The sequence below is a fragment of the Brachyhypopomus gauderio genome, chromosome 15, assembly GCF_052324685.1.
Source record: "Brachyhypopomus gauderio isolate BG-103 chromosome 15, BGAUD_0.2, whole genome shotgun sequence".
NCBI lineage: Eukaryota > Metazoa > Chordata > Actinopteri > Gymnotiformes > Hypopomidae > Brachyhypopomus > Brachyhypopomus gauderio.
The window spans coordinates 11,698,292-11,724,002 of NC_135225.1; the positions used below are offsets into that span (position 1 = coordinate 11,698,292).

A 25,711-nucleotide genomic window follows, 5' to 3' on the forward strand; every position below is an offset into this window, starting at 1 on the left:
AGTGCCCACCGGATCCCACTATTCACAATAAAATGCCCACAGGTTGCCACAACTCAACATAAAATATAAAATGACCACAAGATCCCACATCTCAAAATAAAACAAAATACACACACAGGATTCCACTATTTAAAACGCTCACAGGATCCAACTATTCAAAATACAGTGCCCACAGGAATCCACTTTTCACAATAAAATGTCCACAGGATCCCACAGAACCTGATAGATAGAAGATTTAAAGATAGAACAATCTCATCCTTTTGGAAAATAAGTGCACCAGATTACGACCTGATTATGAGACAATGAAAAGGGCGCGCGCAAGGCAAGGCCATGCAATTGGCCTTCAGTTCTGGGATTCGAAGTTTAAATTTCTGCCCGCATTTAATTTTTCACCATCAATATTTTTTTACTCAGTAATTTGAGGCCGTTCAAATGTAGTGAAGTAAAACTACTTGGGTCAAAATGTACTCAAGTAAAAGTAAAAATTACATATTTCAAAAACTACTCAGAAAATTACAAATTACTCATAAAAAGTACTCAATTACAGTAATGTGAGTAAATGTAATTAGTTACTTTCCACCCCTGCATATGTATCACAACACACAAAAAAGCATATAACCTTGTTTTCTGTGTGGACTATCAAGTCTATGACATGGGATAAAAATTTGGATGGGATTAAAAGGAGATAATGAAGCTTTGGTGGTTAAGATGGGTGGAAGTAAAAACAATTACACTGCTTCCTGCAGGTTTAACTTTGTGTGTTCTTTCAAATTCATGTGAGCTATAATGTAGACAGATATTGTTTTTGTTTGACAGCCTTTGTTTGACAGCTGAATTTCTTCCTTTATTGCTTTTATAATTAAACTAAAAAACAAATGTTAATGCCGTACCAGCTACAGAAGAACTAAGAACCCAGACCTGTCTTAAACATGTAGCAAATCAAATCAAATCAAATCAAAGTTTATTTGTATACCGCTTTTCACAACACATATTGTCACAAAGCAGCTTTACAGGATTTACAAGGCTAACAATACTATGGGTCCAGAACCCTAATGACCAAGCCAAAGGCGACAGTGGCGAGGAAAAACTCCCTATGATGGTAGGAAACAGGAATAAACCTTGGGAGAACCAAGACTCAAAAGGGAACCCATCCTCCATTGGGCGGCCCGGTAACACACAAATTACACAAAATACAGACAAATACACAAGTCACACACAAATCACACAATCAGACTAAGTAAAATGTAAAAATGAAAGTTCTGGGTTTTGATATTGTCACTGTAAATGCCTGTTGATGAACGCCAGGCTTTCATTCCGTGTCGGAGCAGTGATGCTGGTATTGTAGGCTTCGAGTGCAGTGTTACTCCCCAGGTGAACCTCGGAGAAAAGATACGTGATGTGGTAAATATGTAACAGATTAATCAAACGCCAAAGTAAACAGATTTTTTTTTTAGTCGAGCAAGCCTCAACGATTCTGAGCTGTTGACTCAGTACGTTCTTATGACATAAAATTAATGGGCAGTATTCATTGAAAAGTCTGTGGATATTAGACAAAAATGTGAAAATGCTGTGTGATTATATAAAACTACATTTTATATAATGTATATAAAATCTATATGTATATAGATTTTTGTCTACATTTGCATGGAGGTTTTGCATGTTTGAGTTTTGTGTTTTCCAAATACCTGCAGTTCTTTTAATTCACTCTTGGTGGCACTGGAATACACAGTCTTATTGATGTTCCTTTTTTGCTTCATACATTGTTCTGTTTTGGATCTGTTATTTTCCCCATTGTCTTATGATGTCTTTCACTGGTAGGATGATGTGGATCACTGGTAGGTTGATCCACAAGGTCACTTTTCCATATTGTGTGAGTATGTGTGTGTGTGTGTGTGTGTGTGTGTGTGTGTGCGGTATTCGTTTCAAGTATCTAACCAAACGGTTAACTAATTTTCTGTCTCAGTCCATTAATTAGTCTTCCAGATGATACATTAAAGTTCATTTTATTGCAGTGAATAATTTTAACTTTATTTCTGTTTTTTATTGTTTTTATAGGGCAAGTTAACTTGATCAGTTTTTTCCAGTTGGTCAGTTGCACCTAAAACTCTACAACAAGCATTTGGATAAATAAAAGTTAGGTTGTTTCATCATATTTCTTACTTTCCCTTTCCAACAGGTTTTGTTCAGTAATAAATCATTGTTTTTGTTGGTCTTGCTTATTTTATTTTTATGCAGCATTATTACTTTTTTACTGGCAACATATTCTCAGTGAATAGAGGAAAAGCATTACTGTTACTGAGCTTGCACACCTTTGTGTTTTAAGTCTCTTATAACAACTTAATGTCCAGATATCTTTGGTATGCCAGTTTATATAATAACCCCTTAGTAATACTCAAAATGTTAATCCATCACAGGCTTCATGTTTCTGTCATCCATGTGTAATGTCTGAATGAATCAGGATCGTTTGCTCTGTTTGCGGACGTAGGACTGGAAGTAGAAGTTACTGAAGAGAAGGATGAGGCTAATGCAGTAGGCGAACACAACTGCGTTCATGACGTCGGGGAAGTCGCACTCTGCAAACAAGTTGTAGCCAGTGTGTACGGTCAACAGGACAAACTGGAGCTTTAAACAAAACAAACAAATGATGAAAGAAACATTTAAAGTGACGAACTGAATCAGATAAAGAAATAAAACCTCCCTGACTGATCACATCATTTGCATCTAAAGCATTTGATCTCCTCCAGGATAACTTACACATGTATCAGTAGGACTGTGTGATTTCCAGGTGAGCATGGTGTCATAGGCACCCCGCCCAACCTGCTCTAACTGCTCTTGCAGGTGAGCTATATCTCAATGCGTGAGGGAGATCATTCTAGCTCGCACTTTCATCAAGCCTTTCACTATATATCATCCATGTAATAAAGATCATTAATGATAAATTACTGAGATAATTTGACTGAAAAATGACAAAGGACATACTGCAATGGGCATAGTGCAAAAATTTGCCTAGAGGGTTCATGGAGAACAGGGTCTAATCCCAGAACTACGCCCACTGCACATGCCCCTGAAGTTTGCCCATGCCCAGGTGTCTCCAGGGAGGAGGAGATGTGCACCTACCAGCTGCAGAGAGGTGAGGTATCGCTTCCACCACAGATACTGCTGCATGTGAGGACCCAGGGAGGCCAGTCCATAGTAGGAGTACATCACAATGTGCACAAACGTGTTCAGCAGGCCTATGAAGAAAGCTACACACACACACACACACACACACACACATACACACATACATAATGGGCATATTTCTCATTCACCAGAGTGCAGTAAATGTATTTGCCGCAGGTGAATGAGGTCATACACTGTCCGCCGGCGACATATTTGACCCCTGCCCACCAGTTGAAGATCATTGTGCTGTGGTGGTAAACGTGCAGGAAGGTGAGCTGACTGGTCTTCTTACGCAGGATGAAAAACACCTGGTGGCAAGGACAGAGCAGGTAGTCATGGTGATGGTACAGTGGTTGAGCACATGTGTTCAGCGCTCAGGAGTCTTTTGTGTCAAATCGACTGTTAAAAGTAACTTAATGCAAGTTGTCAAGATGCAAGTCAAGTCCCCATATCTGCTTCTCAGCAACAAACACTACCATTCTACAATTAGTATCAATAATCAACACAATGAATAATGAAATTCTATAATCACTATTGTCCATCAAACACCACCACTGGCCATCAAACACCGATACTCTCCAATGAATGTATGAACGTGTGGGTAATTAAACAGCCAATTCAGTCTGAAAGTATCAGACAGCACACAATCCCCAACAATCACATACAGGCCCAAAACGTCACCCAATACTTCCACACCCCTTGTGCCCCACGCTATCTTTGGGCATCCTGTACTGCTCGACATGAATCTCAATCCCACAATGCCTTGAGACTACTCTCTGTCCTGCCCCCAGGTGGTGGGCTCAACTTCCATACTGCTGAGACACTGGCTGTCTGCACATGACGAGTGAAGACTCGCCTCCACACTGAGCTACTAGTAGAACTCTCTCCTCTAGTCCTCAACTCTCTCCTCTAGTCCTCATCTCTCTCCTCTAGTCCTCAACTCTCTCCTCTAGACCTCAACTCTCTCCTCTAGTCCTCAACTCTCTCCTCTAGTCCTCAACTCTCTCCTCTAGTCCTCAACTCTCTCCTCTAGTCCTCATCTCTCTCCTCTAGTCCTCAACTCTCTCCTCTAGTCATCAACTCTCTCCTCTAGTCCTCAACTCTCTCCTCTAGTCCTCAACTCTCTCCTCTAGTCCTCAACTCTCTCCTGTTCTACTCTAATTTTAGTGTTCTAGTAACCTGACACATGATGATACCTAATATATCAGTTTAGACTGCAAACCACTGAGTCCCTATGCTCAAGTGTGTCTGCCATTTTATAAACGTACATTTCAGTTTGCAGGTGTGTGTTATGATATTGTGTTATCACAGTGTTAAAGCGCAGACCCCCCCCCCCCCCCCCCACACACACACACACACACACACACACACACACACACACACGGGTGTGAACTTACTGTGTCACTAAGTTCTATGACCTTGGAGAAGAAGAACCACCAACACACACTGGCCATCTAGAGCAGGAGGAACCGCAGACACAACTGTGATACGGTGCTTTGTGCTTAGAAAACAAACAGTAAGACATTTTGGTCTTTTATACTGGTCACTTGTTGAGAAACGTTCTTGATTCCCAAATTGATTTTACAGCTGTACTTTTCAGTTAAGTACCAACCACAACAAGAGTAGCTAGTCCTATATCTAGTCCTATATCTGTGCACACCGCCACACTTATTTACACAACGGAATTCCTTGAGTATAACAATAAAGCATAATATTAAAATAATTGATGAAAAATAACATAATTATGTTTTTGGATCAGTAACACTTTAACCAAAGTGCTCTGTGAAAATGCAATATATACTATACTATACTTCACATGATCCAAACGAAAAACAGAACATACTCACGCACTCTCTCTCTCTCTCTCTCTCTCTCTCTCTCTCTCACACACACACACACACACACACACACACACACACACACACACACAGAATTACCCTCATAGCCAGCGGACTGTTACTGTAGTCCACAGGTTGACACAGGTAGCTGTAATTTGCTAACCAGGATGACATCAAAAACTAAACAAGAGGAAATGCACAGATGACAGACATCAGTAAACATCACATCTGTAAACATCATATCAGAAAACATCACATCTGTAAATATCGAATCAGTAAACATCAAATCTATATGTATATCTGTAACCGCAACATGTGCACATTTTATGTTAGGCCATTTTTAGGTTAGGCCATACTGTATGAGTCTTGAAATATAGATACAAATCGTCTGTATTTCTACTGTCAGTTAAATACAATACAATAAATACAATAGTTGACTTTACCTCATGAAACATGTAAACAGATAGGCCAACCATTGCAAAGTTATACAGAGTAAGCACAGGTTTGAGCTCCATCGGTGGCCTGTTTCTCATGAGCTTTGGTCCGATCCAGATGATGCCAAGATAGCAGAGGAAAATGCACGAGACGGGCACGGGGCTGTGCACGAGCAGCCATGGATCTGTCCTCTTATCTGCAACCAAGGAGAACAGAGCTCCTCTAAGACCCAACAACCAGGTCTGTAACTTCTTTACAGGTTTCAGGAACGGACAATTTGAAGAAAGCATCTCAGAAGATCAGAATAAAGCTCAGCGATGTCTCATACCGCCGTTCTGCACAATCCACCGGTGCAGGGATGCGATCCTGTCCCAGGATGAAGCCATCAACGCTGAAATTGGATTAGATCATCGAAACAACTGTGCATACTGATAAAGTGAATTAAGATCTGTGAAGCGAACTTGTTGAAAACAAAACGGGTGGCAAACTGTACACCATTTGTTTCGGCTTGTATTTTAACAGCGAAAATCACACCGGAACTGAACTGATTAGTTTTAAAAACCGACATTGTTTCGAAACCAAAACGCATCGCCAGTGAAATCAGCTGCACATGGTCTGAGCAAACGGTTCGTCATTATTAGGAATGTACCATTACTTTGTGCAGCAAATATCTGTCTTTCTTTGCAGCTAGATCCAACTACCTCCCTGCACAAAATGGATTTTAAATCGAGCAAGGTCAATTTTAACTACACTATACATCATTTTAAAAACTATACAGACGTTAATCTACACTTTTGATCATGATCCGTACAAAATACTCCAACCTTAAAACTCACCTCAAAACCGAACTGACCAGATCACGTCCTTCCCCACCGGACTGATCTGCGCCGGATCTCGCAGGGAGGTGTGAACGGATAATTTACCGCTGGCACTTTAATCCGGAGTCAAACACTTACATTATAGCTTATCTTAAAGTATTTTACTGGTCTATTCACGGTTTGTGTCTGTGTTTGTGTGTTTTAGTAGTACACAACCGCCTGTCTTATTCTGACAAATGGTTTGGATTAAGAAGTTAAGATTTCACTTCGAAGCAGTACAAAATAAACCCTGTGCTCTGTCCATCACTTTAAAGAAGACCTCTAGATCTAACGCGCCTGTCCCGAGGACACGGAGACAGAGTCAAGAATAAACGTGTCTAAGTACAGGGCAAAGTCCATCTACCACTAACACTAATAAAATATCGAGTTACCTCGTGTTCAGTTCAAACAACACTCGTAAACGCGAGCAGGGACACGTGTGCAGGGACAAGGTGCGTTCTCCCATCAGATCACAAAGTGTACTCAGGGGTGTCTGCCAAATCCTGTTAACGAGTGAACTGGATCCCGAATCTGGGCCATTTCATGTCGCTAATGTAAATTCCTGGGCTGTGTAATAGGAAACGTACGTTACTTAGTTATACACGTATTCTGTACGCACATAACGCCTCCATTAATGTTAAGGCTGTTTTCTCTCTCAACCTTGTGTTCGTCTATGTCTGCGAGCAGTTATGTAACCAGTAGCAGATATTATAAATGTTCGTGATTATAGAGGGGTTAGATCTCTATAATCTAGTGTATGTAACAAGAGATCTCTGGACCGATCCATAATAAACTTTATTTTACTTGGACATCTAACCCATGCTTTCGTCGCCAACAGATGTGGATAGAAACCCTTAAGTGCATCTGTTTTGGTAAATGCACAAAATCCTGAGGCAAATTGCCTGCACTCAAGACTGCAGTGTATTTTATTGATTGCTCATGTCTGTGGCTTTATGGATCTTATCCAAATTCCTTGCAGTACTCAAGGTCAAAACAGAATAATTAGTTTGTAAACGTGTTATGGATTACAGATGATTATAGAGTGCACATCTATGTAAAGAGGTGTCCACATTTAGCCTGCTTTTCATAGCTGGCTCTTTATAAAGATGGCAAAATCCAACTGTATCTGCGATGGTCTTATGCTGTCGATTCAGTATCATCACTTAGTTTCATCCATGACTCAGGTCTTGAAGCATGTTTTGTAATTACTGTTCTCTTTGTAGCCACTGGAGGTTTTGTGGTTGGATAAGCATGTGTCATGCAGGGGCTGAAATAGACCCGAGGCAAAATCGCACTGCCTTTTAGAAGCCCTTTTCCTGATCTCCTTTTATCTTTTTCAATTTTGATGAAATGCTTGGACAAGCGACACCACGCTCAATGACGGTATACCCTCAACTCGGCCGGACTGCCCGCCAGCGCTGCGACTGGCTTCGTCTCCTACGGCAAAGACACGGAACATACAAGCGTGCGTGAAGATACTGTAGCTCAGATGCCGTAGTTGACCGTTGCAGCGCTGAGGCGTTTGGAGGGGTGAATATGCGATAAGATCGCGGAGCTGTCCGTTTCAGTACTGCGCATTCAACCCGTCTTCGTTGTTTACGGCGATCGACATTGTTTTCTTTTTTCCACCTCATCCGCAGTATTTTTTTTTTAATTGGAAACCGATTTTACTTGATAATGGAGTCTGTTAAATTAAGTGTCTGCAAGTTTTCCAACAAATATTGTACGGTCAGACACTCTACCGACTGCCTGCATTGGAAACCAACTCATGGTCTACCCCGAGTGGCTACATTAATAGGTTAGTATGAAAGCTGCTTGTAATGACGTTGTTGTCCCTTTGGTTGTATTGAAGATTAAAACTGTAATTTGACCCCGTGCTTTACAGGGGTACTATACAGAAGTAGGTACATAACATACTTACTGATGCAACCACTGCTGTATGGTTAGATACTTTGTTTTCTGAACCTAGTTTTTTTATCTTATTTTTCTTGAAAGCTTTATAAGTCAAAACGTACCTACATAATGTAAGTTAAAAATTATAAAGATATAATCTGTCCACCTAAATATTTTGAGATCTGTGAACAAAATTACTTTTTTAATGTATTGATTAGTGCAGCAAAGGTCTGCAGCTGATGCCAAGCTCTTAGAGTTATAGGCCTATAACTTATACTGAGCCTTGAAATGCATCCTGAAGTTATAGTGCAGAGTGTAAGTGCCTCACGTGGGATTCTTTTCCTGAATAGTAGTGTTGAATGCCCCTTTTTAATTTCACAGCCCCTTTTTGCTCAAATGTTTTGTTGATTTATGTTGTTGCTGCATTTTGAATATGAGAGTCTTCTTTGAGGTGACAGGCACAGTGCCAGCAGCTCAAAATGCACATTCTGTGCTGACTTCATAAAATATAAGCGTGCACCTAAGGTCTCTCACAAACAGCCTACATCATATTGCTCAAGTTTCACCCTGCCAGGGACTGCTTAAGAGAACAGTATTTCATCTGGCTAAACTGTGTTTGTTATCTATAAAATTAGGCAGTAGTAAAAAAGAAATGTTTGATCTGGTGTGGCTGCTTTGTTTATCATACTGCAGTTTAACCTGTATCAAGAAATTCACACAAATATACAGACACACAATCCGCTGCACTGTGCAGCAGACAAGTCCATAAATGAGGCACACTTAGATTTATTGTCCTAAAGGTGCAGAGTGCAGTGAAGTTAGGATGATGCCTTTACTTTATGTGTGATTTTAATACTGCAGCTGATTCATAATGCACCACTGACTCAGCAGGAAGGCTCAGAAGTGCGTGCATTATGTTTGTTTGTACCACCCTGAGCTACACTAAAGTTATGAACTGTTTCCCCAACTCTATGTCTAGTTTTAGCATCATACAGTTTTATCACCACATATTTTGTGGATGAGTTATATGGGTATTTTATAACCCCCACCCTTCCAGCATTAGGAGTGAAATGAATGAATTCTTCAGAAAACTGTATGGCAGAAATACACTAATAAATAATAAAATACCAGCATCTACATTGGTAATTAGTAGTTAAGATATAATTAACATGGTAAGATTATAATTATATAGTATAATGAATAATTATATTATATAATAATATTATATAATTATATATTTAGCATAAAATAATTTGTGATGTCTTCACCCCTCCCAGCTCCAAATGGCTTTAGCTCAGCTTACTTACAGTATTTATAAATCTCTCAGGTTTTTGATGATGCTGTGAACCACACTGTAACCCTTTAACTGCTTTTTAATAGTCCTGTCCTTCACTAACATATGCAATATGTTATCATTGTTTTCCTGAGCTTTGTAAAGCTTTGTGTGAGTGAGTGCAATATATACATATACTCTACTTTAGCATTATTGATGAAGTGTGTAGGCTGGTGTGTTAAAGCCTACACATTGAGCTTGTATCTCCTGGGATACAACAGTGTCTCTGCGGAAGCTCAGATTCATTCATGTATGATCACTGCCTGTTGTTTCCTTATTTCCTCTTCAACCCCCTGTGTTAATCCATATGAGGGACATGGTCCTCCCCACCTCTCCTTGTACCCAGTAAGCTGAGCCCTTCACTGTCCGTCACTTTGACACTGCAAAGTATGCTGGCTAGCACCTCACACAGATAGGCTCCTCTCCAGATTCACTTAATTATTTGACTGGGGGTGGGGCTTAAGGGCTTGAGTGACAAGCGAGATAAGGAAAGAGCTGTGCTGGACGTAAGGTTTGCAGGGGGCAGCAGGAAGAGGACTCACACTAAGTCGTGTGGGAGGCATAAATCCAGTTCGGATGATACAACAAAACAGGCAGGAGCTGTTTGTCTGAGAAGAGAGGACCAGAACGCAAGAACACAGATGCAGAATTCCTGAAGTCTCATGTCCACTGTTCTTCAGAGGATGGTAGGAAAAAGTATTATTTTGAAGTGTTGCAAAAGAGGTAGTACTATACAACATTTACAGCAGAGAGGATGTGAGGGGGTGGGGCAATCCTATTAGAGCTCTACAAAGGCAGGCCGAAATGCCTTGCTTAATAAGGTGTATGTGTTGCAGAATTAGCTCTCCATTGTCTATTCTTTACATGACATCTGAATTATGGAGGCAATTTTCTGTTTTTGTTTACTTGTACTTTGTTTACTTGATACAGAAGATAGAAAGAAGAAATAGAAGAAAGTCTTTTAAATATAAATTTACCATCTCCTGCAATCAGATAAAATATATTGTCAATTTATTCATGATAATCCGTGGCATTATGGTTTATTTTATTGTTACGCATATTTTTATATACATGGCAGTCACAATATTGTTGGTACATTTGTCTTAATGGTTTAGGAAAAAGAGTCTTAGAGACAGAGGTTTGGCAAACATACAAGAAAGTTATCTTAGCATTTTCAAATATAGTCTAAGTTACATTTCTGGTAAAAAGTCATTGTTTTGTTATGTTGGTCAATGTCAATTCTAATGCAGTTCTGATGGTATCATGCTCTTCCACCCTAGCAGGTGTGCAGTTTCAAACCCAACACTGTAGCTGCCAGACAAATACTGCAATTTTCAGAGGCTGCATTCATATTCAACCATGAGAAAAGCTGCAGTTTCATTTCTGACACACTCTCCCCTTAGAAATCTGATCCAGAGACTTTAATTAAGCAGGCATCCATTTCAGGTTGTTATTGGTTACCTTGGTGCAGGTAGGGTTGCAACTAGGACTTTAAAGTACTGCACCCTCTATAGTAACCAGGAGGGAACTGATGTCTTCAGCTGTATGACAAAAACAGGGCAGATGCTCTGAGCAATGGGTGTCAACAGGCAGAAGACAAACCCAGAAGCAGAGAGCTGTGGGACATTGTAATCAAGATGCAGTTCGGTTATTTTAGGCATTACATGTCCTACCTTTCTGTTCCATTAAGTTGATGTGACCAAAGCAGTTCAGTTTCAGTAAAAGTAGGAGGTTTCGGATTTGTGCTTCAAATTATTATTTCAGAGACGCCAATCACTTTGAAAGGGAAATATTAAAGGACGTGGTGTGTGTGTGTGTGTGTGTGTGTGTGTGTGTGTGCGTGAGAGGGAGTGTGAGAGGACGTGAGAGGGAATGTGTGTGTGCATGCGTGGAAAGGACACACCCCATATCACCCTCACCTCCCTTGTGCTGCTAAGGCAAATGCTGCATAAGGCTTTGCTGGCCAAAACTCACACAGGCATTACACCATGTGTGCAGAATTTGTAAATTATTTTAAACTATACTGTGTTATTAATTAGTTATAAGAGCTGATTAAACTTATACTTATCCTCCTTCGGTTGTTCATGTAATATAGAAATAAATGCACTGAAATAACATCTCTTGCCAATTTAGATGCAGAGTTCCATTATCAATGACTAGAAACAGTGATGGGACACATTGGATTATCTGATTGTAGGAACTATTAAAGTAGGGATTCCCCTGGGATTAAGCAATTGCATGTATTTGAGAAAGTTTTTTTAAGGTTTGTTATCATATCCTTTAGACTTGTGTGGACAGATGTGTTTTATTAATTCAAAATATGTTCTATTATTTCTTCACTTAATGACATTTATACATTTGTTTAAGCTTCAAACTAATCCACTTATCTTACCTTACTGTTTTAAGTATGTTATTCCAATCCATATGGTGGAGATAGGTCACTTTCCATGGTTACGGATTACAGTAGATGGCAGAACCAATTTTCCCTTAAAAGCTCGGAGCACCATAAACTAGCCTTAATGTAGGAACATCATCTGAGGGAAACTGCTACCACACATGTTGAGGTTTGAGAGCACTTATCTTGGAATGATTAGCTGCTTGTTGTGGCCTCAAAATATTGTTGTTGATGATGATGATGATGATGATTATTATTATTATTATTATGAAAATAGAAGATGTGGATTCAAAATGCTTTTCTGTATTAATGAACACTTAAATGTGAGCATGCTTATCTGTATTATGTTTGTCTCTGACAGATGAGTTGAAGATGTTTCCCCACTGTGGGCACCCACCTCATTCCCAAGCAGAGATTATATTGTGTATTGATCAGTTACAGACAGCACAGTAGGTGTGCCCAGACTCATGGCTCAGTCAAGTAAAGTCCTCCACCTGTATGTGGAGGTGAGATCTCTTGCTGATCAAGGGAAAACACTGGAAAATACAGAAGGTACAAACTCCCTCATGTTACCAAGGCCAGACATCCTTTCACAGTCCCAGAGTGCCACACTTAATGCTCCACTGGGCCTTGTGCACCTGCCCGGGGATGTCCATAAAGAAGCTAGCAACACTCACACCTTTCCCTCCAGTAAATCTCCACCCAGACACTCTGTTAGCTTTCAGCCAAATCCAGAGGAGGCAATTGTGCAGCTGCCAGCTCAAAGCAGACAGAGCTTGCCTTACGATGAGATAAGCCAGTTGCTCTCTGCCCTAAAGTCAGGGCCAGGTGTTGGCACCCTGGTGCGAAGACAGTCGTCCGAAAGTGAGCCATTCCAAAAGAGAGACTGCAGGATTCCTGGACATTTTACCGCCCCACCTACACCAAGCGGTTCTCGTAGGACTTATGGATGTGAGGAGGAAGGGAAGCGATCAGCAGTCACCTACCATTACATTGAGAAAGCTAATATCAAATTTGTGCAAGGTCAGCACAGTGGTTTGTGCCAAAGTGAGCCAGGGAACCCCTTCAGAAGGCCTATGAATGATAAAGACATTCCTCTCCACCTGAGCAACATTGTCAGTGACCCTGTGGGTTTCAACAGCTGGGGGTCAAGTGATACCATCAACATAAAGCATACCATACCAGGCTTAGTAAGAACACAGAGGGATATCCCCATTCTCCAACGGGCCACGGTAAAGTCAATTGCAAGAGAGGCCACTAATCGTGCTTTAGACGAGTTTGGCTCACCGCAGCTAAAGCGCAGATGGGCAGCCAATATTGCTGGTAGAGGCCATGATCCGATACGCAAAGATCAGCCTTGTTGTAACTCATGGTCTGGGTCTCCTGTGGTACCACACAGTGCTAGAACATTGCCTATCAATGCGCAGTTAACAGATCAAAATCAGTACAAGACTTCATATGGTATACCCAGGAGCCAAGTAAGTGATCAGCTTTCTTCTCATACAAGACAGCCCAGCTGTGACCAGAGTGTTGATCAGAGAACAAGTAAAAGCCCATACCAAACTCACAAGGTCAATTTCAACCTTGCTAACTCTTCAAGTGCATCAGATGGTGTAGTTGGTAAACAGAGTTCTTGTAAGAGCAGGCTTCCTGACATTACACCTGAAATGGCCCACAAGTTAGCAGAAGAGGCTGCAAAGCTTTCCAGACTTATGGAGGCTAGAAGGACTAGTTCCCCTACCCCATCACTACCAGACACTGTGCGGACAGACTGCTGGCCCAGAGAGTCACAGTTTTATGCCAGTTTTCAAGGTCCTTCAGCAAAAACAGACAGTAATTTTCCTGCAGAAGTGTATCACAGTGAAGAGCAGCCTGTCCAGAAAGGCCACCTTTCAGGTCAAGCATCCCCTATTTCATTTCACAGAGGGAGTCTCTCCCCTGCACATGCTGGTAAATTGCACCACGTGTCCACATCTCCCATTCCGGATCTACAACAAGAGAGATCTGAGCTGCCAGGGAAGGAAAGCCCTGTTTTGTACCAGCACCGAACTCCTCAATACACAGGGAACCACCATTCACCAAGGGCTGAGCACAGACACTGTGATGCACAGTATAGCACCGTCCTCGGAGACAGTCCAGAAAGCAGCAGAAGGGTCTTCCCAGAACTTCTCACCGATACACCATTGAGCTCATCCTTCCAGCACCAGTCCTGGCATGAGGAGCGTTCCTTCAGAGCTACGGACGTCAATAAGGAGCACTTGTACAGCGCGGGATCTCCATCAGGCACGTCACCTTGGGAGTTCAGCAACCAGGGAAGAAGTAGTGCAGCTGTGCTGGGCCCTCAGAGGAACCATTGTAGGGTTCCAGACGACAGGGAGATGAGAGGTGAGGGCGTGGCTGATGTAGAGCACAGCGCTGTTTTGTCCCAGAGTTCTAGTGGAGTTACAGGCAGCCTACGGGAGAGCATTCAACCCGAAACAGACTGTATTTCCCCCGAGACATCCAGCCAGACCAGTCAGAGGAGCAGTGACACAGGGACCACAGGAACACAGGTGACAATCCGTCTGCCTGGAATTGGTTATAGGGCAGGACATCTTTTTGCTGGTATTTGTATTTTAACATTTGTGTTGACAATGCTAATTTAATTGTGCTCTCTAGTTGGACAGTGGATCACCATTGCTACGTGCTTCCTTGCACTCCCAAAAAATTGCTCGTGCCAAATGGGAATTCCTATTTGGGAAGCCTTCAGAAGACCATCATGTCATAAAAGGTGAGAACATCCACAAAGACCTCCCATGAACATCCATGAAAACTCACGTATACATTCACTGCTGGTCTGCAAAAAGTGAAATATTCCACAAAAGCCTCCCCCTCCTTCACTTGTTTATCACTTCATCTGCCTCTTCTTGAAAGCAAGCTTTAGGTTTCGTCTAATCCAATTATCTGAAGTGGCTAAGCCACCATGGATGACATCAGGATCTTCTGTCACTGTGTGAAACGTTGGTGAACATTGTTTGCTCACTCTTTCTCCTCCTCCCTCCACTTGGACCCTTTTTTTTTGGCTTCCTGTCATTTAATTGTTTTTTCCCCTGTCACTGAGTTATGGTAACTTTTACATATTTTAATTAAATCAATTCTTTCTGCTCTGGCTACTTGAACATCTATCTGTAATGTACAGACATTTTTCATTGTTTCATAGTCTAGAATGTTTAACATTCAGTCATTCAGATTCATTCTCTATCAAGGTATTTATTACTCACTGAAGACAGATATAGTGAACTAGGATTGTTTAGTAGTTTGTTCAAATACTTGTTACTCAGGTTCTGTTTATTCCCTAGTATTTGTTTAACTTATTGTATATAAGTTCTTCTTTGTTGCTTTTACGTTTTATGGCTAAAATAATTGCTAACAATTCTGCATTACACACCAAACTAAGACTCTGCGTTTGCCTTTTCTCCCTTAATGCCTAAAGACGTTCCAGGCTCCTCCACTGCGCCCTCTAGTGGCTACTCCAGTGAGTTCCCAACACCATCTCCTTCATCCTCATTGCCTCCGAGGTCAGCTGCAGCTTACTCCAGCCACAGGCCGCTATCCGAGTCCCAGAAGTCATCTAATCATGACGTCCAGGAAGTGGAGGTAGAACTGGTCGGCCCAGCTCCTCCCTCAGTGCTGGGTTCATCTCCTACGACCGGCATCATCAGACGCACCATCAGGTACTCGGAAACCGACCTGGACGCCGTGCCCCTGCGATGCTACAGAGAAACGGACATAGACGAGGTCTTGCTGGCCGAGCAAGAGGAAGACTCGGCATTTAGCAGTAACCACAGCATGCCAGGGACCTCCGGCACCAGTGGAAGCAGTCCTCCAGAGGCAACGTGGTGGTCGCAGGGGGATGGGGTGGAGGAGGATGAGGAGCTGCTCCAGGATGAAGATGTGGCGAGCTGGGCCAGTGTGAGGATGCAATGTGACAGGAAGAAGCAGCATGCTCTTCATGACGGAGATGAGGTGTTCACCCAGTTGCTCAGACGGTGAGAACAAGGCAGAGACATGGGGCGTGTTTTAAATATGGGTGCTGAAATTGTGAGCCAGATACAGTGATATCATACTAAATACTATGCTAAATACATGCTAAATACTATATGTCTAATATCTGACAAGTTTGGATAACTTAACAAATCATGTTCTATTTTATACTGTATGTTCTATTATAATTATGTTCTATTATGTTCTAGACAAGATGAGCACAAACCACATTGCATTTCCTTGTGTGACATCAGGGTTGGGTAGTAATGGAGTACATGCAACAGCCTTACATAATCAAAGAAGCACCTGTATTCTGTCATAGTCGGAGAGAAAGGGCAGTAATTAGATTATCGATGCATTTTAAAAATATTACCCTATAATCTTTTACTTTCTCCTCCACCTTAATGGTTCTGACTGAATGAACCGCTACCTCACTGCAACAGCATCAGCATGGAACATGTAGCCTGCTTTCATTTAAGGGCTTAAAATATGCACCGTGCGTTATGTTCTTACCAGACTGCACTTTGGGTCCTCTACTTCATTCCCTAGCAATTTGTGACTGTAAGATGATATGCTGTTTGAATGCTAATAGCTTTGTGTACCACGAACATGGGATTTTTCAGTGCTGACACAAGATTTGACAACGGTGATGCTGTTTTTGTCATGTACTGTCTCAAAGTGTCATGTATTGTCTCAGCTCCTTTAACGACAAGCTCCTTTGTTTATGACCTATAAACAAAATCTGGACATGTACTGAAGTACTCAAATACAAGCAAACACTGCACTGTTACAGCAATTTAGAAAATCAACTTTATTTAAATCTGAAATTCTTTTGTGCAGAATCATGAATGGTCATGTGTGTAGACCGCTACCATTAACTTCAGAACAGCTGTAGTTAAACAACCCTGAAAGTTCCCTTGTGTCCTGTGTCCCTGGAGCCGGGCCTGTCTGGAAAAAGTACCTTTTGATTTATTTACTCTGTCAAACCAATGCATGATCTCAAATCATGTCTGCTCTGTTTGCTCTATTTGCTCTATTGTCTTTTTGTTTCCTGTATCCACTCTTTTTTTACTCTTCCTCCAGTTCCCCAAGTAGCTCCACAGCTCTTAAGTCCCCTGTTTCTATGGGAAGCCCTTCCAGGACCTCCATGGATGGCCTGGACTCCTTCAGCCGGCACTTTGAGAACATTATGGAGTCGCACCGGGCAAAGGGCACCTCTTACAGTAGCCTGGACAGTGAGGACATGACACCCTCTGGCCCAGCGGTCTTCACCTTTGACCTTCCCACCTTGACCCCTGAGATCCAGAGCCAGATCCGTGAGAGTACCACGCAGATTATTGAATTGAGCTTTGCCCCACTGGCTCTGCCTGACGTTCCTGGCCTTTCCGTCTCTGCTGGCCCCGAGGCACCGCAGGGCTCAGCTAGTACAGACCCAAAGGGCACAGACAAGGAAGAGAATGAGTCTTGTGGCACTCCACCCAAAAACCTCCTTCGACCTGACGCTGGCACAGAGGCGGACCAAAGGTCAGTGGAAGCTGAGGTATCAAAGGTCATGTTGTAAATTACAGCATTTTTTTTTATTCCCCAAGAAGTTCCAATAGCATTGGGATGAAACTGACCATGTGTATTTTGGTTATGTGAGTTTGTTTAGTCTCATTTTGCAGCATGTGGTGTAGTGGGAAAGGTTATGCTAACAGGGTAAGAGTCCTTTGTGGAAATGCACTCTATGCAAACTGTGCTCTGTTGTTTATCCCATCAACCTGATTCCCATTTGTTAACCTGGTTTTTGTAACTCCTGTCCTTTTGATATGCCAGTGGTTTCAAAGGGAGAGGATTGTGGGTGTAGAGTATAAAGGGAGAGGGTTGTGAGTGCAGGGTATAAATGGAGAGGGTTGTGAGTGCAGGGTATAAAGGGAGAGGGTTGTGGGTGTAGGGTATAAAGGGAGAGGATTGTGGGTGTAGGGTATAAAGGGAGAGGGTTGTGGGTGTAGGGTATAAAGGGAGAGGATTGTGAGTGCAGGGTATAAAGGGAGAGGGTTGTGGGTGTAGGGTATAAAGGGAGAGGATTGAGGGTGTAGGGTATAAAGGGAGAGGATTGTGGGTGTAGGGTATAAAGGAAGAGGGTTCTGGGTGTAGGGTATAAATGGAGAGGGTTGTGGGTGTAGGGTATAAAGGGAGAGGATTGTGGGTGTAGGGTATAAAGGGAGAGGATTGTAAGTGCAGGGTATAAAGGGAGAGGGTTGTGGGTGCAGGGTATAAAGGGAGAGGGTTGTGGGTGTAGGGTATAAAGGGAGAGGATTGTGGGTGTAGGGTATAAAGGGAGAGGATTGTGGGTGTAGGGTATAAAGGGAGAGGATTGTGAGTGCAGGGTATAAAGGGAGAGGGTTGTGGGTGTAGGGTATAAAGGGAGAGGATTGTGGGTGTAGGGTATAAAGGGAGAGGATTGTGGGTGTAGGGTATAAAGGGAGAGGATTGTGAGTGCAGGGTATAAAGGGAGAGGGTTGTGGGTGTAGGGTATAAAGGGAGAGGATTGTGGGTGTAGGGTATAAAGGGAGAGGATTGTGAGTGCAGGGTATAAAGGGAGAGGGTTGTGGGTGTAGGGTATAAAGGGAGAGGATTGAGGGTGTAGGGTATAAAGGGAGAGGATTGTGGGTGTAGGGTATAAAGGAAGAGGGTTGTGGGTGTAGGGTATAAATGGAGAGGGTTGTGGGTGTAGGGTATAAAGGGAGAGGATTGTGGGTGTAGGGTATAAAGGAAGAGGGTTGTGGGTGTAGGGTATAAATGGAGAGGGTTGTGGTTGTAGGGTTTAAAGGGAGAGGATTGTGGGTGTAGGGCAGGGATGTCAAAGTCAAATGCACCGAGGGCCAAAAAACCAAATTTGCTACAAGCCGAGGGCCGGACTGGTTCAATGTTTATTAAAACATTGAAATGATTGCACATAGCCTATTGAACCAAGACCTAACACAGTGTTTATTATTTAATGCTTAAATGAATAAAGCAATACTTTCTTATGGATCTGTCAGTAATTTCAAGTGAAAAAAATTTTCAACAAGCAAACAGATAAAAACAAACTTCCTTCAAAGAAAACATGTCCTGTACATTAAATGAATAAAGTAATAAAGGTTTGAAAAGTGCTGGAATTTAGGCCAAAGTACTTGAAAATGCTTGAAATTGTAACTACTTCGTTTCACAACAAATATCTGTCTGACTGAACAGTTAACAAATACGAGCCTCTTGTAATTCCAGGACGAAACATGAGAGAACGTGAAGACGTTAAGATTGGGCGTTTTGAAAATAAACAACCATTAAATAATGTGAATAAAAGCGAATTATGTCGAATCATTTAGAATATATGTATAAAAATTTAACTTAATTAAGTTTAACGTGCTGGTGCGCACAACGTTACAAAATTCGAGAGGTGCACGACCTCGCGAATCGACAGCGCGCGACGCCCTCGCCCATGGGCGGAGCCACTGCGATTACGTCATTTTCGCCGAGCGGACCTTTGCCGCTTGTGTGCGCTGCAGTGACTTCGCGGGCTACCGTTGCATTGTGGGGAATGTAGTGTTTGTGCGTGCAAAACACCAGCGGGCGGCTGTGGCCTGCGGGCCGGTTCTAATAGTAATTAAATATCATCCAGGGGGCCATAGATAATCAATTCGCGGGACGGATCTGGCCCGCGGGCCTTGACTTTGACATATGTGGTGTAGGGTATAAATGGAGAGGGTTGTGGGTGTAGGGTATAAAGGGAGAGGGTTGTGGGTGTAGGGTATAAAGGAAGAGGATTGTGGGTGTAGGGTATAAAGGGAGAGGGTTGTGGGTGTAGGGTATAAAGGAAGAGGATTGTGGGTGTAGGGTATAAAGGAAGAGGATTGTGGGTGTAGGGTATAAAGGAAGAGGATTGTGGGTGTAGGGTATAAAGGAAGAGCATTGTGGGTGTAGGGTCTCTTCTTGCTCTGCCTCGGTTCCTTCTTCTTCCATGCACTGTGAGGCACCATGCACACCAAAAAGTGTTAAAATTTCAGAGTTAAACATTTCCGAGTTGATTTTCACTCCCAAAGAGTAATTTTAACACCGTCTCCACGGTCTCCCTTGATTACAGCTATAGTGTACCAGATGAGCTCATTATTAGTATCAGATAAAGGTAAATCAATGCTAACAACAATTCCTTCTAAAGTATCCCATCCACTGTGCAAGTTTATGATAAACCTCTGACAAAGCAGGCTATTGTTTATAGCAAGGAATTTTATAAAGTTGATTAGATATATTCAATACCCTGCACTGAGCTATAGATTAGATTCTAGGTTAGATAGGTTAGATTAGACTTTTGGAGTCAGATACTTGATTATGTTTTTATGCACGGTAATCCTTCTACACCTATTTTCATCCTTGGTTGTAAGCAAGCAGGTAGTGTAGCTAAATATCATAACTAAAACCACTACATACGACACCCAGTCCTACATTTAGGTTACATTTTAGTTGATTTTTAAAATTATTATTCATGAGGAAAGTGTACTGCTTTATGTTGAACAGGAGAGGGCAATAGAGAGACATGACTTTTTCTTTAACGTACCTTGAGTTTGCAACAGCACTGAGATCAACAAAGAGGATAGTTTTTGTATGATTTCATGAACATGTAATGTCAAATGTTTCTCATTGAAAACTACAAGATGTTTAGATGTTTTAAAATTGCTATAAGATGAAAGCAGCAGAGCATACAATACCAAGCTCTAAGGTCAGAGATAAAAGGCTGTGTAAACACACACACACACACACACACACACACACACACACACACACACACACACACACACACACACACACACACACACACAGGGATCCAATTATGACTCTTCAGAAAAACCATAGTTCCAGTGCAACTGGACATGGAGACTGATGTCTGAGTAATACATTTGTCACTTTAAATAGTGAGTTATTTTTCTATAACTCTGTTTATGTCACAGCTTAGCTATAAGGTTTCATAGGCACTAGAAAGTCATCCTATTCCATTAGAGGTGTCATGAATGCTCTCCTAAGATCCGATGTGTGTGTGTGTGTGTGTGTGTGTGTGTGTGTGTGTGTGTGTGTGTGTGTGTGTGTGTGTGACAGCTCGTAATGTTCAGGGTCGGTTGTGTACCAAGACTCTCAGATTCTCAACCACTCCTTGCCCCGCTCGCTGTGAGAGCTGACAGCAGTGTGGGTTATGACTTAAGGGCAGAGCGAGACTTCTGCAGGTATTGCTGCTTCCTTGTAACAATCCCTACGTTTGCGCTCGACCTTTCCTGTATTGTGTGAACTCGCACTGCTCATGGGGCTCTTTTGGCTGGCTGCAGCTACTCGTAGGGGTCTGAAAGCTGACCCATCTGCTTTGACACCTGGCTCTGCCCTGGCATTCCTTTTCCTGTCAGGCAGCCAATCAAAACTGGAGCTTAGCCAGCCACTCTTGGTCTCCATGGTGATGCGAGATTAGCTTCCAGGGCCATGTGATTTGTGAGTTTTAAATAGAGAGAGAAAGAGTTGAAAGCAGCTGAACTACAATTTCTTTGATTTACATCAGTTTTTCATTTTTAGTTACATTTTTATATTCGTTTTGGAGAGCTGACGGCTCCTCTGACCTTAAAGGCTGAGGTTGTTTTCCAGGTTTTCTGCCCCAGTTGTTTGTTCTTATTAGCGTGTGATGTGAGGCTGATTGTCGTGAGGCAGGGGTTGCTAGCGCACGGCAGTGGGATTGAGCTGAGTGTAGGGGAAGACCAGGAGACATAACAAAGAGAGGAAGAGAAGGGGGGAAGGCGCCAGAGTGGAAGGAAATATATACCATATACAGCAGCGAAAAATAGCTCACCGGATCTGCGCATGCAGGAGAACACACACAGGCCATTGCGCTGGGAGGCTGAAGGCAGACATTAAGGGGGGAGAGAGAGAGAGAGAGAGAGAGAGAGAGAGAGAGAGAGAGAGAGAGAGAGAGAGAGAAAGAGAAGGAAGGAGGGGTGGCAGAAAGCACGAGAGTGTCAGAAAGGCAGACCAGCACAGTTGTGCCATGCTGTGATCACTAGCCCAGTAACGGAATGGGAAAAGTTTGAGGAGAGCACCGAGAAAACAGCTGAGAAGTTGGACCAGCGCACAGGGCCGCACCAGAGGAAGGGATGGAACTGTGAGTTTTTAGGCATGTAAATGTGGCTTTGGGAACAACCTTAAGATGAGCACCCACTCGTGAAGCACATCCGGGGGAACCTGATGAGGGTCTGTCCCACCTGTGCTGATTGGCTGTGGCGTCTCACCTTGCCACACAACGAATTCTGCATGTGAGGAGGTGGGGCTTTGATGACATGGCTTGCTATGTGCCCTGCTGGGGGGGCGGGGCCTTGGACGACCACTACCTATACACTGCTCAACCAGCCATTTATCGGTGAGTAGCGGTCCTGAATTGATATGATGAACAGTGTACATCTCCAGTTTAGTAAGTGGTTTGTGGTGTGGACCATCTTGGCCCTCACCCTAGCTGCTGTCACATACTGTCACAGTGCTGTTAAACACTGGCTGCTGGGAGTAGACTGAAGTGAGTCAGAGTAAAGGTCTTAATTACATCTCCACACACTTAGACGCTATGTTCCCCAGAGAGCGTAGAAAGCTCAAAACAAAGTACCATCTCATCGTTTTGGATCATCAGACACAATTTTGCTAGTATATTATCAACAACCTGTGTGTTTCCAGTGAGTGATGTGAGGAGTGTACAGAAGATTCTGGGATAGAGGTGTCACTATACAGGTGTCTACACTATACACACTATACAGGTGTCTACACTATACACACTATACAGGTGTATGGGTAGTGCTTGTAAACACAGACTTATCTTTGTAGAGAGAATGCTGTTTGTACTGTTTAGCGCATGTGAGATTTTGAAGTTACAAGCTACAGTATAATAGTACAGTGTACAGTAGGCTGATAATAATGCCTGCAGGCCTGCACAGCTGCAGCTTCTGTTCCATACCCACGTTTGATCATTATTATCATATTAGAAGCCAGCACCCCTGCTTGTACTAGCCGTGGTAGGTGAAGACTCCTCCTGAACAGCTGTGGAGTAGGTTTGCTGAGGACATATTTGAGTACTAACACCCAGGCTGCTTGTTTTCTCTCTGTACCTCAAGAGAGTGTTGACTCCACCTCACACTCTCAGTCTGGGAATACTAGTCCTCTCCAACTGGTTTGCGAGAGCACGCGAGTTCTGTTTGTCATGAGTGAGTGCAGGCTGGGACCTAACGTACAACAATGTTAGGATATTCCAGATATTCCAGTTGTTCGGAAGCCGTATGACAGCAGGGGAGTGTGTGTGCATTAGCGCCTCATTCACAGAGCGCTTTCCACGCCCTTTAAACCATAGCCAAGGCTGCGTTCTCCTTTGTCCACTTTGGAGAGAGGATGACAAAGCCATTGTTTTGAGCATAAACAAACTGACCTACCCTTCGGACTTGCCTTCTCTCAGTCCCTCCCCTTCCCCTTTGTGGCAGACCATCCGCTTAGAAACAGGGGGGACTGCAGGAGCCCTCGGAATGAACCACAAACAGACAGTAAGGAGGGGTGTTCTCTGTCCATGGCTTTGGGTCCTCTTGTGTCTTGATGGCTTCCGAATGCATAAATTAAGTAACAGAGCATTTTGGAGATAGCTGAATTAGCCTGCTGAGGCAAGATGGTGTTTTTAAGGTAAGGTTATAAAGTTTGATTGATTTCATTAACTTTTTGTGATTCATGTGGTTTTGTGCAAATGACTTATGAAAATATAATTTTGTACTGACATAGTGTGTGTTGTCCACTCCAAAGTGTGATTTAATAACCAAGAACTAAACTCATTAGAGCATTACTGTAAACATTTTTGTATGACTTTGTATGGCTTTTATGACTTTTATTTTTATTTATCCATAGTTGTCAGGTTTCTATAGGTAACTGTTATTCCTGATGAACTAGTGATAGTTTGGATAGTTTCCATGGCTGATAATTTAGAATTGAAGCATTCGTGTGAACTCCACTCTGAGTTGTAATCAGAGAACAAAATGTTCTTTATATTAAATGATCTTTTTTGAATCTGCCTATGTTAACCTGATAGAGAGGGTCTTTATGAGATAGCTTGTGTGAGCCTGAAACAGGCATCGTTTACGGTACACAGCTCAAAATAAAAGCGTTTGGATTATTGATGCAAACTCATACACTCCTCTACAGCGTCTTTGTAATCTTGCCTTTCTCTTTACACGACTAAGTTCAATTAAGCTTGTGTGTCTCTCAGCACATCACGAGCATGTGTCTGCACATGTTCGCGCATGTGTGTGTTTGTGTACTGGGGTGATTGTATTTCTGCCACTGTGTGTGTGTGTGTGTGTGTGTGTGTGTGTGTGTGTGTGTGTGTGTGTGTGTGTGTGTGTGTGTGTGTGTGTGTGTGTGTGTGTGTGTGTGTGTGTGTGCGCATATATGCATGTGCTTCCCGGAATAGAATATCTGTATTGTTATTGCACTATAATAAAATTCTAATAAAATTACTGTATTGTTATATCCACTATAATACAATTTACATTTGCAGATTCCGTACTTCCTTACTGGACTATCTCACAATGAAATGACCTATTAACCATTATTCTTTATTACATTTAATATGCAATTATTATTCCATTCATTATTCTGTCTGTGTCACTCAGTGTGATACTGAAATACATTTCAGGAAGCATTTGGGATAATTACATGTGACACCAGCACATAGGACATGCACAGACACAGTCTGTAGTGTGAGCCACGGTCATGTGATACATACAGTTTGTTTTTCACATTTCCTGTTGCATCTTATTTCACTGAAACAAATATGGACAATACTGGCTAGATCCGATATTTTTTTTCTAACAAAGAGAGTCTTGGGAAGGATTACAGCCGTATAGACTCACAACATATTAAAATACAACAAATACAACATAACATACAACATATACGGCCTGGCATGTCGTACACAACATGATGTGTCTGAGTTTGGGCCTCAGTGATGCTGCCTCTGTCCACAGGGAGCGCTCGTCCCGGCCTGCCTCCTTGTCTGACCTTGATGTCACCATCACCAACGGCAACAAGGGTGACCTGCAGGCCGCCAAACGTCTGGCCAAGCGCCTCCACAACCTGGACGGCTTCAGAAGGTCCGACGTTATGCGGCACCTGAGCAAAAAGTGAGCCCCTCCCCCTCCCGCTGGCCACACCCTCGTCCAGCTTAGACGCCCAGCACACATTCGTCTGGCTGGTGTAGCAGCTTTTCATTTATGTCACACTTTTAACTTGTGGTCGTTATTTTAATATAGCAACGAGTTCAGCCAGATGGTAGCGGAGGAGTATCTGAGTCATTTCAACTTCTCAGGCCTGTCCGTGGATCAGTCGCTGAGGTGAGAGTTCACACAGAGCACGCATATACAACAGTACAGTACACTACGTAATCTGAGAACAATGTTCTTTTTTCTATTTTTGCCCTTTATTGTCCTGAAACAAACTCGGCTCCCCTTTGGATGTTCACAGATTGGTGTGCATTTGTTATGACTGTAGATATCGAACATGTAGGAACTGAGCGTGCTCTCTGTTGTTAGAGTTTTCCTGAGAGAGTTTGCCCTCACGGGGGAGACACAGGAAAGAGAGCGAGTTCTGTCTCATTTCTCCAGACGATACCTGCAATGCAATCCCAACACGATACCAGATGAAGGTAAGTCACACTTTTAGTGTATTAAGGGAGGGGGTGAGACCGTGAGCAAGTGAGAAAGCAAAA

At 42.6% G+C, this 25,711-nt stretch overlaps 2 protein-coding genes across 8 annotated transcripts in view; one reads left to right on the forward strand and one right to left on the reverse strand.

Annotated features, from left to right (window-relative positions):
• Window positions 1-772: 772 nt before the first annotated feature.
• Window positions 773-6,546, reverse strand: LOC143476028 (very long chain fatty acid elongase 4-like). 2 transcript variants are annotated; one of them, XM_076973959.1, is made up of 8 exons: window positions 6,272-6,546; window positions 5,764-5,826; window positions 5,444-5,631; window positions 5,100-5,180; window positions 4,560-4,616; window positions 3,391-3,470; window positions 3,118-3,245; window positions 773-2,622 (listed from the first exon to the last, which is right to left on the reverse strand). In XM_076973959.1, the coding sequence occupies exons 2-8, from the start codon at window positions 5,819-5,821 to the stop codon at window positions 2,522-2,524; spliced, it is 693 nt and encodes a 230-aa protein (XP_076830074.1). In that variant the 5' UTR covers window positions 5,822-5,826; window positions 6,272-6,546; the 3' UTR covers window positions 773-2,521. The 2 variants fall into 2 exon arrangements, with proteins under 2 accessions (XP_076830074.1, XP_076830073.1); XM_076973958.1 differs by having other exon boundaries at window positions 777-2,622; window positions 3,356-3,470.
• A 989-nt stretch (window positions 6,547-7,535) lies between these two features.
• The window catches only part of psda (pleckstrin and Sec7 domain containing a), a 32,502-nt gene continuing 14,326 nt past the window's right edge, over window positions 7,536-25,711 (forward strand). Inside the window, exons 1-8 of one of the 6 annotated variants that reach the window (XM_076974035.1) lie at window positions 7,536-8,090; window positions 12,275-14,465; window positions 14,572-14,683; window positions 15,386-15,941; window positions 17,020-17,460; window positions 24,972-25,127; window positions 25,257-25,337; window positions 25,536-25,648. In XM_076974035.1, coding sequence (XP_076830150.1) covers window positions 12,381-14,465; window positions 14,572-14,683; window positions 15,386-15,941; window positions 17,020-17,460; window positions 24,972-25,127; window positions 25,257-25,337; window positions 25,536-25,648 — 3,544 coding nt within the window. In that variant the 5' untranslated portion in view covers window positions 7,536-8,090; window positions 12,275-12,380. Of the gene's footprint in view, window positions 8,091-9,775; window positions 10,205-12,274; window positions 14,466-14,571; window positions 14,684-15,385; window positions 15,942-16,012; window positions 16,894-17,019; window positions 17,461-21,460; window positions 22,343-22,370; window positions 23,635-24,971; window positions 25,128-25,256; window positions 25,338-25,535; window positions 25,649-25,711 lie in introns of those variants that run through there. The other 5 variants (XM_076974037.1, XM_076974036.1, XM_076974038.1 and 2 more) reach the window with 5 other exon arrangements.